This window comes from Antedon mediterranea, chromosome 6, assembly GCF_964355755.1.
Source record: "Antedon mediterranea chromosome 6, ecAntMedi1.1, whole genome shotgun sequence".
Classification (NCBI taxonomy): Eukaryota; Metazoa; Echinodermata; class Crinoidea; order Comatulida; family Antedonidae; genus Antedon; species Antedon mediterranea.
Genome location: NC_092675.1, coordinates 3,601,925 through 3,621,221, shown reverse-complemented (window position 1 = coordinate 3,621,221; position 19,297 = coordinate 3,601,925). Strand labels below are relative to the sequence as shown.

The following is a 19,297-nucleotide window of genomic DNA, read 5'->3' as shown; positions in this document are numbered from 1 at the left end:
CAAATAAAAATCCGCAATGGTAGAATGGTGTTATTATCAATGACTCAATGGTCAATCACAGGGAAGCTCATTACCAGCAATAAACTTTACTATGGGGGAGTGGAAGTCCTACGGGAAAAATAGTCTCTTGAGAGGAACTAATAAAATATGGTGAGCCTCTAGCCGGCTATTCTAATGAAGTGCATGTCACAAGTAATTTGATAATAATAGTTTTTACATTCATAACACACATCATGCATGGTAACAGGAAGCAATGCTCTAACAACAATGCTGCTTTAACAATATTCAATTATACAATATTTCATAAATTATTAAATTATTTTTTTACAATGTATCTACTTTAAACTGATAAAAAAACAGCAACCCTAGTTTATGTTACTTTATCCAGTTGACAGTGTTAGAAAGGAACAAAATAATCAAGCGGTAATGGTGAAAAACCTGTGAAGTTAGAGTGCCCCTGGATACCAACAGCATCATCTAGGTGAAAGGTTAACCTCTATAAATAAAGTTGAAATAAAAAAGACAATATCCCAAATAATTCAATCTATTTGGTATTATTGTTACTTTGTATCATTTTTAAATAGGTCAAATGTGAAAATGTTTCTGTGCTTTATATTTTAACAGCTGGGAATATTCATAAAAGCTTATGTGTTCAAGACTGTTAAAAAGTTTCCAAGTTAGGAGATATACATTCATTGAAACTTTTTAAGTGTGGTATACTTTAATGAATGACATGGCATTTAAGAATGATAAGTTAATGTAACTATTTAAACAAGAAGGTTTGCTATTTAAAGTTAACATCTTGTTACGGGAAGGAAGATGTGTATAATTTGTTACATAGTGAATCAAAAAATTCTCTCATTCTCGTACTGATAACAATAACCTAAACATTGTAGCTATAAACTTTGAATAGGTTAACAGGCTCTGGTGGTAGAAGAAGTCTTCTTGGATAAGTAAACAGTGTACTGGCTCATATTGTGCACTTGGAAGACTATAATGCAGAAGAATAAGGTGTTAACTCTGGTACACATCTCAGCTGGTGTTGTCAATTTGAGTATGGATATAGTATACTATAGAATACTAAAGGAGGAGCTTGAACACATTGACTGTTGTAGCTATTCATTCTGTATCGTTAGTCAATGAAAATTTAGGCCTTAACTCATGTATCTTTTTGGCAGGAGCATACTTATTGCTGACAAGCTGTTGCTGTGCTGTTTTGTAAAACAAAAATTAGTGGTGACTAAAATATAATACTGTGTTTTTCAAAAACTTAATAAGCTGGTAGTTATTCATCTACAAACTTATGTAAAATGAATGATTTGATTAACTTAGCGACGCCATTCTTCTTATTTGATAATCTTCGCTTGGAAAAAAACATGACTTTGCTTTTGTTGATGATATGCCATGAATTAAGGAAAAAAGTGGGTGGATCTAGGGCTTACCTATTCATAGAACAAAACACATTTTTTTGCTGGAACTTTCCAACAACAATAGATGAATCATCTTGGGTGACATAAGGTTAATCTTCGTAAACTAATGAGAATGATAGTCTCACATATGTCATAATTCATGACAAGAGGGTGGGACCACATCATTGTCTTCTGGTGCTTCAAATAATAGATGAATCATTTTGAATGACACAGAATAGTCATCAAAACATTTCAATGTTATTCAGAGGATGATGATTTTGCATTTAGACCCACGCAGCAGGGAATTAGACCAATAGTGACCGCAGAGATGATCCAACATTAATTTGACATTGATTTTTCCTTTGATCATTGTGCAAGAAATTGTGATGTAAGATAAATTTTAGGAACATGGAACCCCGATTGTAGGGACACCTTCCTATCATAGTAGACGTGTCCCCTAAGTAGAGGTTTACTCCTGTGTCAAAATATACAGTATTTTCCCTCCTTTGTTCCAGTAAATAAGCCTATTCCTTAAATACAGCCACGTATATAGTTTTTTTTTTAATTTTTACTGTCAATGTTTTTATTTTATTTTTCATCTTAAATCCGTCTCTCTTGGGAGACCAGTACTTTTAATGTATTGAATAAGCTTTTCCAGACTGAAGAAAGATTTGAATTGTATTGTATTTACAAAGTAAGTTTTTATGATACAAACATTTTCTCTTCAATTAAAGTTAGCTCATTCATGCTAAAGCATACAATAATGTTCTAATAAAATAGAAAATAGTATTTTGCAATTAATACATAAAAATTAAATCAGACCACATGAATTTCTAACCTATGTTATTTCTTAAATGTTGATATCAACAGTAGTATCTCTCATTACATCATAATTGATAACATTTGAAGTATTAGGCAATGGATAACTTCCCCATGACAGGCCAAGGACTCGGGGAAGGGGACAAGCAGACTCGCAAAGTAATTCAAAAAATATGATCATTGCGCATCTGTCATTGTGAATATAAATTCCTTTTTGTTTTCAGTTTTAATTAAAATCAAATGGATAATTTTAAAAACATGGTAATATGGCCTTGCTATAATCATTCACATACATTTGTAAACTATTATTTGTTTAATATTTTGGTTTTCTGTAAAGAATTATTATATTGCCATTCTAACAGTAGCTGAATAAAACCCTTTAAAATTAACGCTTTGAAGATGCGAGGTTTCTAACCCAAGTGACTGAGGCTAAATAAGGTATTTTTAATAGGTTTAGTTTTTAGGTTTTGTTCTTTTTATTGTTACCGTATGTAAAATGTTTTGGCCTTCCAAAAAAAATTTCTTTTCATAGGTTAAAGGTCAAAACCAAAAAGTCAACCCGTACGTATACAGGCCTCGCGTCCTGTGACAGTAAATTACTTTGTATGGGATACGGGCCAAATCTTCAAAGGGTTAAAAGGTGCTGTCAGTTGTTTGAAAGTGCGAGTATTGAATGTGCACCAAATTTTGGGTTTAGTGCTAATGATTTAATAATAAACGGAAGAATGATTACGTTAACATTCCTCTAGGATTTTGCTATCTGGGTGGAGGAGTCTAGAATATTATGCAAAGACGTCATAGTTTAAAATATCTAGAGAATAAGATTTTACTATGATAGGAAGTATTTAATATAATGATAGTCAACAATTCTACACGAAGTATAAAAGTTCTCTGTACACTATCAGAATCTATCAAATTATGAACTTCTTTTTTGTCCCGTAAGGAATAAACTAATTTTTAAAATGATTAATATGAAATGGCAAATATTTAGGTTTACAATAAGGTAAAATTGTATAAACAGAAAAATATTCTTAGCCTGAAAAACGTAATTCATTCATAAAACGCATTCTCTACAGTTAGAACTGTTTTACTTGCTAAATAGGCCTATATTTGCTGTCATGATGCTTTTATAAAATAAAAACTAGCACTTTAATTTTCTTTATTTTTAATCAAAAAGAATTAAAAATATAATATAATATGACATATTACTATAACATGAAATGCAACCACTCCTATAAGATTTATTACAATATGATTACTATTATTCCATACTAAACCACATTTCTCAATTGAATCTACACCCACTATATACAGTATGAACCATCCTCTGACGTTAAATGGGCGTATCAGCTTAACATTATATTCTCAATGGACTTTTTTCCAGTCATTGTACATGGAAGTCCACATATCCCCATGGGTGGTAACATCTTAAACTCTCGGATTTAATATCCCAGATAGAGGAAATCCATCAATTAATTGGATTTACAATTGTAGATCTTGAATGGTTTTTATTAAAACTTACATTGATTTGAAGAAAGCATTACAAAGCATAATATATTATTGGCAAATTTACTATAACATGAAACGCAATCAATCAGTTCATGAAAAAATATGATTTATTAAAAAAAAAATGAAACAAAAGAAAATTACTTATTGGATTGAGACCAGAACATCTGTAATTTTTGTTTTTTAATGATAAACTTTAAGTAAAGCTTGTTTGTTGATACCAACTTAATGTTAAAAATTCTCCTTTTACCTCATAATCGATGGAAAAAACTATGGTAAAATCCCCAAATGAATATGCCAAATTATAAATTAATTCAGCTGTACAAGAAGGGAGAGCGCTGATAGATGCAATAGCACAGTATGATGCAAGTGCCAACTAGTTGAACTTTGGCCCACTCTTCCACTCATAGGTTTTGTATGACATGACACCAAAGACATCCTCAAATCTAATAAGTTTTTATGAAAACGGAACACAGGACAAGGTGGTTGCACAGGGAGTTGCAAGAAAGAAAATGATTTGCTCTCATAAAATGTCTGAAATGTTGCTACACAATGGACTGGTGACGTTTACCCTGCAAATTTTACCATTTTTATTCTGAAGCACCACTCAATTCAGAAGGAAAACCATTACAAAATTGCTAAGAATGATTAATTACCAAATTTCGAGTTTTATGAGATCCATAAAATAACTTTACATTAAAACATTTTGATAACATTTTTATAAATACATTAATTTGCTATCTTGTATCAATATTCAAAAACCAACAAAGAAAGAACCACAATCAGATTATACTTCTCTCTCAGTTTCCAAATAGTTAATTAAGTGTGTTGATATACGGAACATTTCAACAAATACAACATCAAATTTAATTACATTCTTATCTGATATGAAATTCAAGTTCTGTCTGGATAGAAATAGTTTTCTATCATGAGGGAAATCTTCTGCGTGCTCACAAAGATCCTACAAGAAATTCAATTTTGCATGCTCCTTAAAGAAAATAGTGAAAGTTAATATTTATCAGCCTAATATTGCATTAAGTCTTGTGAAAGTTGCCCAACAGAAGTTTTGTTTGTTTTTGTCGGGAAACGCTTGGATTAAATGCAAATTAAAGTCTCTAACAACAGTTTCATTTCTGGTCTGCAAATAGCAAATTGTTACCTTGAAAATTATTGTTTGCAAATGATTCAATTATTAGGCATAATCTACTGTTAATTTTGATATTAAAATGAATTAGCTAATTTCTCGTGAATTAAAGCACCGACAAAGTGAACAAAGTACAGAGCATCTAAACCGTGGATATCACAGGTGTTGGGTGGAAGACCTCAATATCTAAAGAACGTTTATAATATAAATTCTACAACTGTATTTCACGAGACAATTTAGCTGTTAAAAATCTAAGGCAGAGCATATAAAATGTAGTGATCTTCATAGCAAACAATTGTCTTTATCCTAATAGCCATGTTTACATGTATTTTTTTAATTGGCAAGATGGGTCTTGAATTCAATACAAAAATGGCCCTTCTTTTAATACTTATAGTATCTCAAACACCAACGACCTATTTTTTGTTTCCATTTTGCACTTTTCCAAATGGATTGGCAAGATGGTAGGGTATTACTATTAAAGTCAAATTAAAAAAATCAATAAAAATCCCTATATTCTTGACACAAGTCGTTTCTTTTAATACTTAGTATCTCTATAACACCAACAACCTATTGCATAAAGATAGAGAATACTAGCTAGTGTTTTCATTAAGTTAACGCCATCAGCTATGATTCTGCAGATTTTCAGTGTAGACTTGCCAACTAGTTCCGTATTCCCGGCGTTAACCTATTGTTAAATTAAGTTATTTTGCGAGAGTTTATCTCATTTTTTCATAGTAAGCAGCAGACTGAACAAACTCCCACTATGACATCCTTTCCAATGGTTTTCATTTCCATGGTGACATGACAACAAAGCCCTAATAGTCATCATAACAAGGGACTTTTACCAACTAAGTAAAACACTCTAGAGTTATTATTGACTGTTCTCTGATGGGGATACAACTGTAAATTGATGCAGACTTATGTTTTCCATGTTGATGCTAGACATCGCAGGAGTATGTTAAAACATCTCGCAAACAGGGAAACACTCAATGAAATGATTAAGAGCAAGCAGGAAACTACATTTTTAATAATTATTCACCATATGTTCATTTTTATCAGTTCAACAATATTATCAGCATTCTACTAAAGATAATAATATGTCGATCTTATTGTATATAGCACTAATGCATAAAGCCTCGACTAAGCACATCACATTATAAAACTCTGTCTACATTATCAAACTAGTTTGACAAAAAAAGTGTGAAGTGCCCAAATATGGTAGTAATATTCCCAAATATGGTAGTAATATTCCCAAATATGGTAGTGATATGACATCATCATGTCTATATATTGGCACATCACATTTTTTTTGGTAACATAAAGTTTGATGTGTAGTAATATTAAAGATGTATTTCTATATATTAACATTTATTTATTTGTGTTTGTTTTTAATTATGAATGTGCAGTTTAATGGATCTCAATAGAGATAAGCTGATGAACAAAGAGCAGAAACAGTATAAAAATTCAGACAGAACAATATATTTATATATGGAAAAATGGGTAAATCTACACCTATAATAATGTATAATCAAATTCATATTTAATATCCATACACCTGAAGAACATTACTACCACCTCACAGCATATAATTGAATCATGTGACTCACCGATCATGACAGGCAACATCCAACATTAAGCAGGAGTTGTCATACTTAACCCATAAAAGATGAAAAAGCTCAATCATTGGGGTATACATGCGTTAGGTGCAAGGCACCCAGATAGAAGGCGACTCGTAATACTTAACACAAAACATATTAAAATAAACAAAGTGAATAATTATTTCCATCATCTAATTAGGAACAGTTGTGATTAGGTTATTACCCCTCTATCTAGAACATGATTTAAGTTGTTAATACTTAACCTGAAAACAGAAATGTCAAACAAGTTCAGAAAAATGCAGTTACAAGGGGTACCAGCTTCCAATATCTTTCAGATACTGTATACAGTACTACAATACGGACGTACCATCAGGTCACATGTATTTTAAAATTGTCCACTATGCAAAGCAATATCCACACTTTTTCCAGTTGGACGTGCCATTCCATTTTGTCATCTTGTGTTCTGTTCTTATGTAGATTATGTCCAGAAGAAATATGGGTACTGGTGTGGTAAAGATCCTGTGGCGATCGAACTTATATCATTTCAAAGATTGACATTATGTTCTTACCTATCAAACTGTTTTTCTTTTTTGTACATGAAAGAAGACAGGAAATGAAAATTTCTGATTGAAGTCTCCCCCTCCAAATCCCACTCTTCTCCACTATGAGGAAACCAATATTTTGATTCTACAGTTTAATAAGTTTAAGTTTTCTATAAGTTTATAATTAATAAGATTACTTCGAGAAGGGGAACATCAAATCTTAATTTTATTTTGGAATGCAAGCTATTAAATCAATTAGTTATTTAACATTCTGTTGCTTTCAATTCATTCTGCTTCTTTTAATTGTACCTGATTTTCCTTGACAGTTTGTATATGATTCATCAAAATTCTTCATAGCTTATAAATGACTCTACCATGTTTTAAAGTAGGAGGCATTTCATTGATTATGTTTTAAGATTAATTTTTAAAAATTTCCTTTGTATAAACCATTTCTATAATGGGAATTAGTATACGAGACATGCTTATTTAGGCTGTCTAACAGACTTGACATGTACTGTACTCTATTAAGCAATACAAAATAACGTCAACAAATCAAATTAAGGAAGGGATAATACTGATCCCCTTGCTAGCTACTTGTCTTTACATGTTATTAAGGAAGTTTCACTTTTACTAAATTACTATAATTTGTCAATTTATTGACTATATCAATGATATCTACACTCTTGTCTTAAGTATTTAAAGTCATTTAAAGTCTTCGGAAGACCATTAGGAAGAGTTTCAAATTTTCAATGACCTTATTAACTTTGAAAAAAAGATTTAAAAAGAACATATTTTTACATCAATTACAAGCGATTTTTAAAATCAAATCAAAGCTTCTTCAAGAAACCAATCTTACTTGTTTTACCGTACTGTAATGTAGAAAAGTGGTCCTTGTATTAAGAACTGGTTTTTGTATAGCAATATATAAACAGTTTGAATAAAAGACCCAGTGGTACAGTTTTAAACAGATTTTTAAAAAAATATTTGGAATGAACATTCTGGGTGATTTTTATCTCTATAAAAAAAGGTATGTGAAGACTATATTTACACAAAATGTTTACTACTGATTGTTAAACAAAAATAATAGATCATTAAATCTGAAGAAAGAACAATTTTTAAAAATGATAGTCAAAAAGTCAAGCGGCGTTTTTTGTAAGAAATATTTCTTGTTCATAACTACTTTTTTACGAACCATTATGTTAAGATGATTAATTACCTTAAGGGTCAATTACATTCACCTTGTTCTTTTCCTTCAGGGTGTTACTGGACCCAAAGATCAAATTATCATTCTTAAAAATACATTTTGAGAATACTTTCACTTTTAGGTCATGACATGACATACTGTAGTAGCTAATGACTTCAAATTATAAAGTAAATTATTAACTCCAGTCAAATAAAGAAAGAAAGAAAATGTTACGTATACATATGTTTGTGGGAAAAAGAGTCAATTTAAGTTTCACAAGGTACAATGTTTATATGCTTTTTAACTTGTTCTGCATTCGACTGTGTGTGCTGCCTTGAATTTCGCCGTACTGACATGTCGTTGCCCTTAGGGAAGAAGCATATAGGTTAAAAGTGTAACATCGTCTACAACGCCATGAGCAATGATCATTGAAATGGCGGTATAGAAATGGACATTTTTATTATTATTATTATTATATCAAATTATTATTGGATTTCAAGATACAGGGGTATACAAGAGTTGGATGTAAAGCATTATTTGGATCGACATGCATGCTTTTAAGGGTAAATGAACATATGAGAAAAACAATAAATGCAACATATTGTTTGTTTTAACTATTTCATAAAAAATGATAAAAGCAAGGGTCAAATATATTCTTCAGTAATTGAATACTTTCAAAATAATATTCTGTTTCAACTATTTCATACATAATACCAGGTGATAAATATTCTATCATTACAAGTGACTGCCAAAATGAGAAGTAATAAATTATCAGGGAAATCAGATTACCCAACTAAACCAGCATATGTTGTAGTAGCATGCATTAACTGTCCATCATTTGGCCTATTAAACTCTGAGACTAGTGACAGTTTAGAAAAGTAAAAAAATGAAACATTCAAAGTATTTGTTTTTGAAGATATAAATAAAACCCAAGATCCAATATTAAGAAGAGGCTTATCCAAATTATGGTGTTGTTGTATGGACAGTTTGAAGAAATGATAAAAAGGTCTTTTTGTCTCTTTTATATTATATAAATAAATGATAATTTACACTGTATTCGAGATTTGATGTTATTTTCAAGAGGGGCTTATAGGCATAGCCTAGCCTCGATTCCAGACCCAGCAAATGTTCAGCTCCAGAAATAAGTAAACAAGTAAGTAAACAAATGAATTGAATGATGATGTCATGATGATGATTATAAATATATCACCCAAGCTATTCTTCTGTTTTCCATATTTATCTTTAATTAACTTTCTGATCAGTATGGGATGTTAAAAAAGCCAATTTACTGTAAAAACTTTTAGCAAAGTTTATCGACTACTTGAACGAATACATTAGTATTTTTATTAAATAATTATTTAATTCTTTATGATTAAAGATTAGATAACTTAAATTCCATAATTAATTATATTTAAATAAAATAAATTTTCAAGTGAAAAGTTATGATGAAATAATTAATAAATTATGAATAAGGAAATGAAAGAGAAAGCTAAAAATCCTAAAGTCACCATTAATGGATTTGTATATTTCTTCCAAACTGTGGTCAATCAGCTGTATCTAATAGACCACAAGTGAGTGACCCCCATCATCGTTAACCCTTCAAAGTAAAAACCTGAGAAACTGGCCAGGTAGGTTCCAAGTAGGCTAGTCTAAAAACTTAATCACCAATAATATACTGGATGTTTTCATTACTATCCAAATATGGGCATCTATGAATAAAGAGATTTCACTTTGTATGTTTTTGATAAAGCAATAAAGAAAAGCGTTGAGTCAATTAAATTGTTTGATATATGAGGGAAGTAGTATAGGCAAGCAACCTATGAACACAATGCACTAGAATAAATAGTACTGTACATTTGCCATTTGTCAATTGGAATTGTACCATAGAACAGTTTTTCCGTTGAGTACTTATTTTGAGAGTTGAGATTGTTCTTACGAAAAAGCTTGCGCAGGTTGTCAACATTTTCTATTCTAGAAATTATATTCAACGTTCTGTTGAGCAGAAATTTACAATTCAAATACAAGAAGTACTCAACAAATCTTTACGTTGACGAAAGAAAGTTCCCATTCGAATACGACAATTGTAGCAAAGATGTCTTTTCTCTTTCTACTGTGTAGCGCCAAATAATCTGGTTATATTAGAAATATAATTTGCTTATCGACTGCATTTCTGCTAAGTGCCAGATATTTACACTGGACCTCCAGTTTAAAGTCTATATCTCAGAAACTTTGTTCTGCCGCCAAGACTATGGTCTAGCAGTGCCTTGAACCTGTGCCAATTATTATGGCTGGAGTTTACTGTGCTCTGTCCTGCTTGGCCACTTGGGGTTGAAAGATTTTTACCATTCTTAAACAATTAAAAAAAAATATATAGAAATATTATTTCAAATTTCTTAGTAAATAATAAAATTTAAAATCAATTAAATTAATTATAAACAAAGTGTCAAATAATCAAATAAAAATGACAGGAATTTTATCATGTTAAATATTTGTTGGTGATTGGGTCATGGCCAGGAATTGTAAGTTTTCCCCATGGTGGCATAATTCCATTATGGATGGAACATGCTATAAACAAGTTGAAGCCAATTATGATATTTCCCTCTTTAGGGGTGTAATGAAACAAGCATATACCCAGTACTGTTTAGGGAGTATGGATGGGCATACCACATAGGTGTTGAGACCAATTACAGTCTTTAAAATCCCACCGAGATTACGTGCATACTCTGTAACTTTTGACATACAGTAATTGGTGAATAAATGACAAATTAGGAAAACACAAACAAATATTTAGGTTAATATGTCCTTGAAAAACAGTTTATTGAAAATTATACCAGGATTATTCAAGTTATTTCTTATATAATTCTGTATCAAAAGTTCTCAATGAAAAGAAAGTGTTTCACAATACAGGCCTTAGCCACCAGTAGGATTAGTAAGGTTTCAACCCGACTACTTTTGACAAACCAGGCTTGAAGAGAGATTGTTCCCTTGTCTTGCGAAAACCGGACCACTTTAATTTAATTCTTGTGGCTACATCACTTTGCAATAGGATGTAATATTTGACATTATTACTACTAAAAGTAAATTCTTGATGATGACATTTTAATTTAAGACATGATGGCATGTACAGTATCTCTCAGGCATGTAGCATACTGTTTTACTTAAAGTTATTACTGAATGTTGTTAACTAAGATATAACATTGATGAAGATTTCTCTGTGTGTGGTTTTTGAGGCAAAAATCATGAAGAAGTGAACCCAACATCATTTTATCCAAGGTCAAACAAATTAATATTTTGAATTTCAAATTACCTTACTAAACATTTAGTGGGGTGCCATTTACCTGCTATTTGAAAGGAGTAGCATTTCATGGCAGAATCAGGAAACTAAATACAAGAAATGAAAACCCTTGTCTATTATTATATTTGGTAGAAAAGTAATAAACAAACAAACAAACTAACAAACTATTTAATGCGTTGATGAAACTTTCTGGAAATACTTCCAATATAATATGTTCTGCTTTTGCTTAAAACCTAACCATTTTATGCACAGTAAAATATTAATTTGAAGACTGATAATTTATTAAAACCTTCCTTTAACTTGATTAAACTTTCTTTCTTTTAAAACATCCCAATAATTAAATATTTTAGATAAACCCTAGTGCAGAATATCTCAACAAAACACCTGCTGTCTCAATCCCATAATATTTCCTCTCAAATCTAGGCTAACACTGGAATTTTATCATTGTTGGATCATTGTCAAGTTTTACAAATTGTCACAATTCTAAAAGCCGCCCACATTGAATTAAGTTCCGACTGTAAATATTAATGTTTCTGGAGAGTGTGGGTTATCATTAGCTTCTTTAATTTAGATTAAAGTCAATAGCCTATTTTTCAGTATCATTTTCTAATTCAAATGGCTTGATGTCAAAATAATAATTCCTGACATGTTGATAAAATATTTTTCCTCTAAAAAAAAAAACTACAGACATTGTACTAAAACTGTGTACTGCTTTCACGTTGCTGCCTAGTCCCGTGCCTAGTATGCACACACTGCGGCTTCAACACCATATGGTGTGCATCCCGGTGTGTTCAAAGTCCAGAGTTTTTCTAGACAATGTGAAAGTCCTAGTTTTAAAGGGGTATCAGAGTCAATGAAAATGTATACCCTACAGTCTCTTCGGCCTAGCCTAAATTTGTATAAATTTATCCCACAGCTGCTTGGTCCAACTAAGACTATCTGTCTATGTATATTAATAACATATTTTATATTCATTTTCTTACACCTGTCAAAATATAAATTGCTTTTTTTTGTCTAACTTTCGGATGTCTGAATTGTGAAAGTTGACTGTATAACAATCATAATTTACTGTATATGGACATTTAATAGTTTTTAATTGGAGAGAAAAATGTGAGAGGAAACATGTTTCCCATCTTTCAATAGAAGCTTCGATGAGTGAAAATATGTTTGGGTTTCTTATTACAAATAAATAGAAAAACATCATTGCCTCATGAGGTGGGAAACTCAAAATTCTAGAAGTTGTTAATAAGTTCAAATTGTATTATACCAAGAAACCCCAGTGGTAGAATGGCAGAAGATTCCAGGTTGGAATCTCAATTAGGGCGCCTATTTCTTATTTCTTAAGGACGTAAGCACAACAAAAGTGATTTGACCAAACACAATTGTTGGATTTTTTGAACTGTCACTTTCCATTGGTCAACTCACTTTCTTTGCGTCTACATCCTCGCGTTGCGTCTATAGTGGGAACCATTCTTTAGGATTCCTCTATGCCTGTAAATTTGTGAAGATGTTTTAAAAATATAATATTTTGGTACACAATGAGTTAATACAATGTACAGTGGGCAAGGTGTTCTAATTATGGTTTAAACTAATTTGATATAACCACACCAAAAACATCTTAAGTTTAATTAAATCAAAATCAAATATTGCATTATGTATACATATGTTTATAAGTAAACAAATGGTTCTCATCTTAGAGACTTCCTATGATGTGGTCAGCGTAAATTATAACACACTTCAAAATCCTACTTAAGCTTATTAGATTAAGAAGCATTTGAAATCAAAACAGAACACCTGACAAAGATACTGAACCTACCTGAGCATTGATTTCTGCAGCCACCACGAACAAAGCAAGAAACAATGTGTAAAATATCTTCATATTTAGTACCCTATCTGACAAGCGTATATATATAACCACACAAAAAGAAATTCACAATTAGAATAACTTTTCTCCAAAAGTTAAACAAATCTTCTCACATTCTACAATAGACTTCTGTGTAACAACTATTCAGACAGATATTTCACTTTACATTTAGGGTTGATCATGTCTAAAGAAGTTTGTCTGTACCTGTATACTTGGCCACACCCACTTTGTTTCTGATTGGTCAATATGACATTAGCAAATTGGATACTATTATGTAAGAGTTTCAAAGCTTCAGAAGTGAATAGATTTTGCACTTAAACTTGATACACAAAGATGTGGACTAATACATTTTCAAAATAGGGATGTTTTATATGGTATGCAAAATAAGTTTAGTTCATTTCAGTTGTACTATTATTATTTTAAACACAATTGAAAACTGTTTATGTTTTTATATGTATTATATAGGGCTACAGGAGCTGGTCTACCCTCATGAAAAAATAGAGATGAAAAATGAATAGAGATATTCAGATGAGTTGGAACTAAACCTTGAAGTAGCAGTTTGTTTTTTGTAAGCCCTGGTTACATCAACCTTCCTATACAGACAATTTATTCCCGAGAAGACTTCCGCGTACACAAGGAATGTAAAGTTACACGCTAGCGAACTAGAGTCGTGTAGGCGCACTACTTCATGTTTACATCAGACATAAGGCCGTCTGAACATTAACTATAGCGTTGTTTTTTACACAATTTTTGTAGCTTTAGTGAACAAAAATAATTTTGTAACTAAGGCAGAGATGTGAAACAGGTTGCGCTGATCAAATTTGACAAATTCTTACTAAATTAAAAATAATTTTATTACTGTGTTTTAATGGATAAATTAATAAATATATTAATCCTGCTGTCCTTAGGATGATCCTTAGGATCACAAAGATTGGTTACCCCATGGTCAAACTCTTTGTACAACCTACATTCTATCTTTATCTATACTTTATATGACTCAATCAATGTGAAAACTTAAACAGACCTCTTTATAATTACATTTGAAGTTCATTACCAAAGTAATTAGTCTAAAGTCATAAATAATTGTATTGTTCTAGTTCTCACAGAGAGTCATAGGAGATATTTGGCAAGCTTTGTTTCTGTAAAGAAGCCAGATATAGGTTGCTGTTAGTTCTTAAACCTCTGCTAATTCTACAAGGACTTGACTGTTTTAATACTTTAGCATTATGTCATCCTGTCTCCCCATCTCATTATACTCAGTAGGAAGGATATTTCCAGGTGTGTATGCCTAACAGTACATGTTTGTGTATGGCGTGCCAAACAGTTATTTATTCGGAAATAAAGATATCTTATTTTGATTTTTTTATTCAATATATTACACAGAAGCACCTCACAAGGTGGAACCATCTTAGTTTCAAGGCGCCTCAGATAACAAATATGACATTTCAAAACAAAAAAACTAACAGAAACATCAATCAAATCTTCCAGAATTAACAAGAAATTGTTGAACATAATAAAAGAATAAAGCATTTTCACAATTCAAAAGAAGATCGGATCCAAAATAAAAATTTCACTAGTAAAAATTTAATTTAATCCTTGGCTAAGATATCCTAAATAACTATCTAATTAGTTTAAGATATTTTAAGTAAGATCTTTTATGATATTTCCAGGTGTGTAAAAAGTAGTCTGTGTTTGGCGTGACAAATTTAAAAGTAAGATACAAATCTCTACTAAAAACTAATACATCTTAATATAAAATCCACATAAAACTTAATTCTCAAAATAAATTGAATGCACTCATGGTTATTATGTCTAGATACTATTATATTTTTGTAAATTTTCATCACAATTTAAACTTTATAAACAACAATGTTTTTGTTGTTTATTTACAGGAAGTAGTAGACTCAAGTATGTTAATACTTTAATTATTTAATAACAGGGTTTTATTAAATTTGTCTCCGTTTCATTTTCCCCACCCTCCTCTTTCCCCAATCATACTTTCCAGTTGATAATTCGTCTGTCCCATATCCCTAGGTTCCAACTCCCAATGGATCAATTCTTCCATTTAATCACGGAGGTAAACAATAAGGAGGACCAAGGGACCTGGAAGCTTATGTATGTACATTTCAGCATGTTCTGTTTTATAGTCTATTTATAATAATACTATAAATTTCTTGAATGAAAATGTTTACAAAGATTAAACAAGTTTGTTCGACAGTATTGAATCTAGGCCAACTTAAAAACGTGCACTTCTACATTAAATGTATATAGAAATAAAAACATTTTCAGAATTCTTTCACATACACACAAAACAAATACACTCAATATTAATGCATTCAAAATTGTAAACAAAAATAATTATAATTGAATACATTTATTTTTTTAAACTAACTTTTTATTTTTAACTTTTGTTTTCCTTTAAGAAACATTTATTTCTCTATATTCTTTTCTATGTACAGAGTCTGTGATAAATTATAAATAAGACCGGCGGAACCTGTGAAGGGCTGCGAAAAGTTATGAGGTGATTAATATATCTTCTTATCTATTTATATAACAGAATAAGTAGAAAATAACAAACACATTTATTTAGTAAGAACATGAAGAAATAATAATAATATCTTATTTCTCCATGGTAAGATCTACCTCATCCACCCCATACCTCACAAAATTTAACATAGAGTAGCATAACAAATGTTGAAGAAATAATTAATAAAACATGATAAAACTAGCAAACAAAATTAATCTATTAATAACTTTTCATATTAAAATCATGCTGTGTTGTTATTGTTGTCAATTTTAACTGAAAAACATTGAGTATCACAGCTCAAGTGCTTCCTTTATAAAACCTATTCATTAATTAGTTAATTCAATAAAAAAAAATAATAAAAACCCTTTTTACAAACTTTCTTTCATTTAAGAATTTACAATACGGATATATAGTGAAAACAACAACTGTGGAAATAATGAATTAATTAGAAGAAAAATAGCTTTAATTCGCAGAATGCAAAAAAGGGTGATCTGCCAATGAATAAACAAAAATGATTATGAATAGAAAAAAGGTGTTTGGAAAGTAGGTTCTAGACCATGTGACAATGTAGTAAGTGCAATGCTAATTATCATTTTTAGAGTTGGTAACATACAGAATCATAACTTCTTATTTTTACAGCTACCGGTACATTAAAAGTCAGTAACTCAACAAGTTTTGTGTATGCAAAAGGATAAAATAACAAGGCCATATACATGGCTGAAGTCGCGTGCTCAAATTTGAGTTACCGTAGTTTTTACCAACCGACCAACATACAGTAGTGAGCTGTAGAGTTGCGTTTGCACATGATTAAAAATGGATATTTGAACATCTTGTTGAAACATCTGGAAGGAAATATATCTATTCCTATTTAAATTTTCTTATCAAGTTTCCCTTCTTTAATTGATTAAATCAACTGTAAAGATGGGCAATGGTCAATGCTATGTCCACTTGTTGACCAACACATAAGAAACCAACCTAATATAACTGTATTGACTAATCAAGGAAGTGTACAGTATGCTAATTACATAAAATAACATATTGATAGATTTCATTTGTAAACGGAAAATATCAACTGCTGCCTATCAAGTTTTAACTTATGGAGTAACAGATAGGAATTTGATCACACCTTTATTGCTCTGATTATCATTATAACATACATACTGTAGAATCGGGCCAAAATCACCAAGTAAAGAACAAAATATGTACAAATTGAAACTGACAACATTTTTTGAATGCAAAATTTATATATCTAATATAAGAAAATTGAAAATCTGGGTAATACATTTTTTGCCTTATTTGTGCCCTTATATCTTATTATGATTGTACAACATAGTGACGTGATATATGTTTGTTAGAGCTATTAGGACTCCTTGATAGCTGACCTGAATTTTCTTTATGAATCAGCAAAATAAAATCATTTGGGAAAGGTTATAATAGATCTAATTACATCATTTTGTTTCTTTGGGAATCATAAAAATATTAAAAGATTTTATCTTTATACATTGTTTTAATTTTGAATTCTCACAAAATATTGATAAGCAAACAAACACCATGTGGGCATACAGGGCACAGAAGTAGATGTCCATACTCCGAAGGAAATTAATTAACAATAGGGATTTCAGGTGAAAAATTGATTGACACCCTATGAACTTGGAAATGATACCATATGAAGCAGAATTGAAAGACAATGACAATGCTTTTTAAATTTTTTAAATCGGACAAGGCGTTCAAAAGTTACATTAAAAAACAATACGAAAAAATAGATAGGAAGTCGAAGACATTGGTTTCTATGTTTTCTATTATTTTATTAAAAGCTAAAAGTGGTCCAAAACAGTCAACAAAATCATTGATATTTTGTACATAATTGGGTATATCTTTTTAACCATAAAGTGTACCGGCCTAATTTTTTCAACAGTTATTAATATAATGTAAATACATAATGTTCAATAAAAATGTTGCCAAAAAAATCATAAATTATTGTTTTATTATTAATACATAATGAAACTATGTAATATTTGAATGTAATAAAATACATAAAATCTAGCATAGCTCTTTAATTATTACTCGCATTATGCCTATTTTTTTACCAGTTAATTGTATAATATAATTACACAATTTTTAATAAAAATTCTATTAAAAATATGTTTTTGTTGCCATGGAAACGTGTAATAAAATAAAAATATGACATTTAATCGCAAAAATACATAAAATCTAACATAGCTCTTTAATTATTACTCACATTATGCCTATTTTTTTACCAGTTAATTGTATAATATAAATACACAATTTTTAATAAAAATTCTATTAAAAATGTTTTTGTTACCATGGAAACGTGTAATAAAATGAAAATATGACGTTTAATCGCAAAAATACATAAAATCAAAGATAGCCATTCGTAATTGTAATGTTGATAAGTTTATCAGCAAGCAGTAAGTTTATGTAGATTTAAAGCTGAAATACCAACAGCTTTAAGAAAATCACCAGGAATATCTTCTTCCATGACTGTAGTAGAGATTAAATACCTGTTGATAAATATTAATTACAATAAGTTCACTTTTATTTTTATATGAAAATAATCGGTATTATTTAAAAAAAATAAATATTAACTGGAAAAAACACATCGATTTTTATAGCAGTTTTTAAATTAATCAATTAAAACTAAAAACCTACAAAATATGATGTATTCCTTTCATTTTTTATAAAAAAAACATAATCCTCAATTAATATAACCAAATAATACCCCTTAAAAATAAGTGGACCTGTCCATAATGTATTTAACTTTCATTGTACGGACGATTCCATTTACATTAATAGGGATGTTAAGCATTTCAAACTAATATGTTTTAAAACACTTAAAAATAATAAAGTACCTATTATTATTTCTTCGGAACGTTAGGAATAGGAAATATATTAATCATAATTATAATCAATGTTGGTTAAACTATAATTTATATAAGACTTAACCTCCGTTAAGTAACAATTCTACTGGCAGTCCTGTGCAGGCAGGCACAGGCTAGCCTCAGCCTGAGACAATGGAACAAGTGGACTGTGGCTTGAGAAAGGAAAAACATGTGCCTACTCTTTTCTTTTTCCGTTCATCAATTCTCAACCAATTACTCTAAGATTTTAACAATAGCTACTTTAAACATTATATTTTCATATTATATGTGTCTTTGATTTAAAATATTCCATCAACCTACCGAAAAAACGAAGATTATTTTTGAAAGTCCACCAATTCTGTTCTAGACATCGTATAAACCTGGGACATGCTTTGTTTACAAGCTAAAGCCCATGCCTTTCACTTAGGAAACCAATTTAATTGTCAATCACCTCAGGTTGTCACGGAAACTCCAATCAAAAAGCATCATATTTTTAGATCTCCAAAAATGGGCGGTCATAAACTGCAAGCA

General features: G+C 30.4%; 1 protein-coding gene across 2 annotated transcripts in view; it reads right to left on the bottom strand.

Annotated features, from left to right (window-relative positions):
* The window catches only part of LOC140052011 (uncharacterized), a 65,043-nt gene that overhangs the window by 16,527 nt on the left and 29,219 nt on the right, over positions 1–19,297 (bottom strand). The window contains exon 1 of one of the 2 annotated variants that reach the window (XM_072097383.1): positions 13,313–13,504. The exons of the other annotated variant lie outside the window; for it this stretch is intronic. Within the exon in view, the coding sequence (XP_071953484.1) occupies positions 13,313–13,375 (63 nt within the window). The 5' untranslated portion in view covers positions 13,376–13,504. Of the gene's footprint in view, positions 1–13,312; positions 13,505–19,297 lie in introns of those variants that run through there. 2 annotated transcript variants of the gene reach the window in all.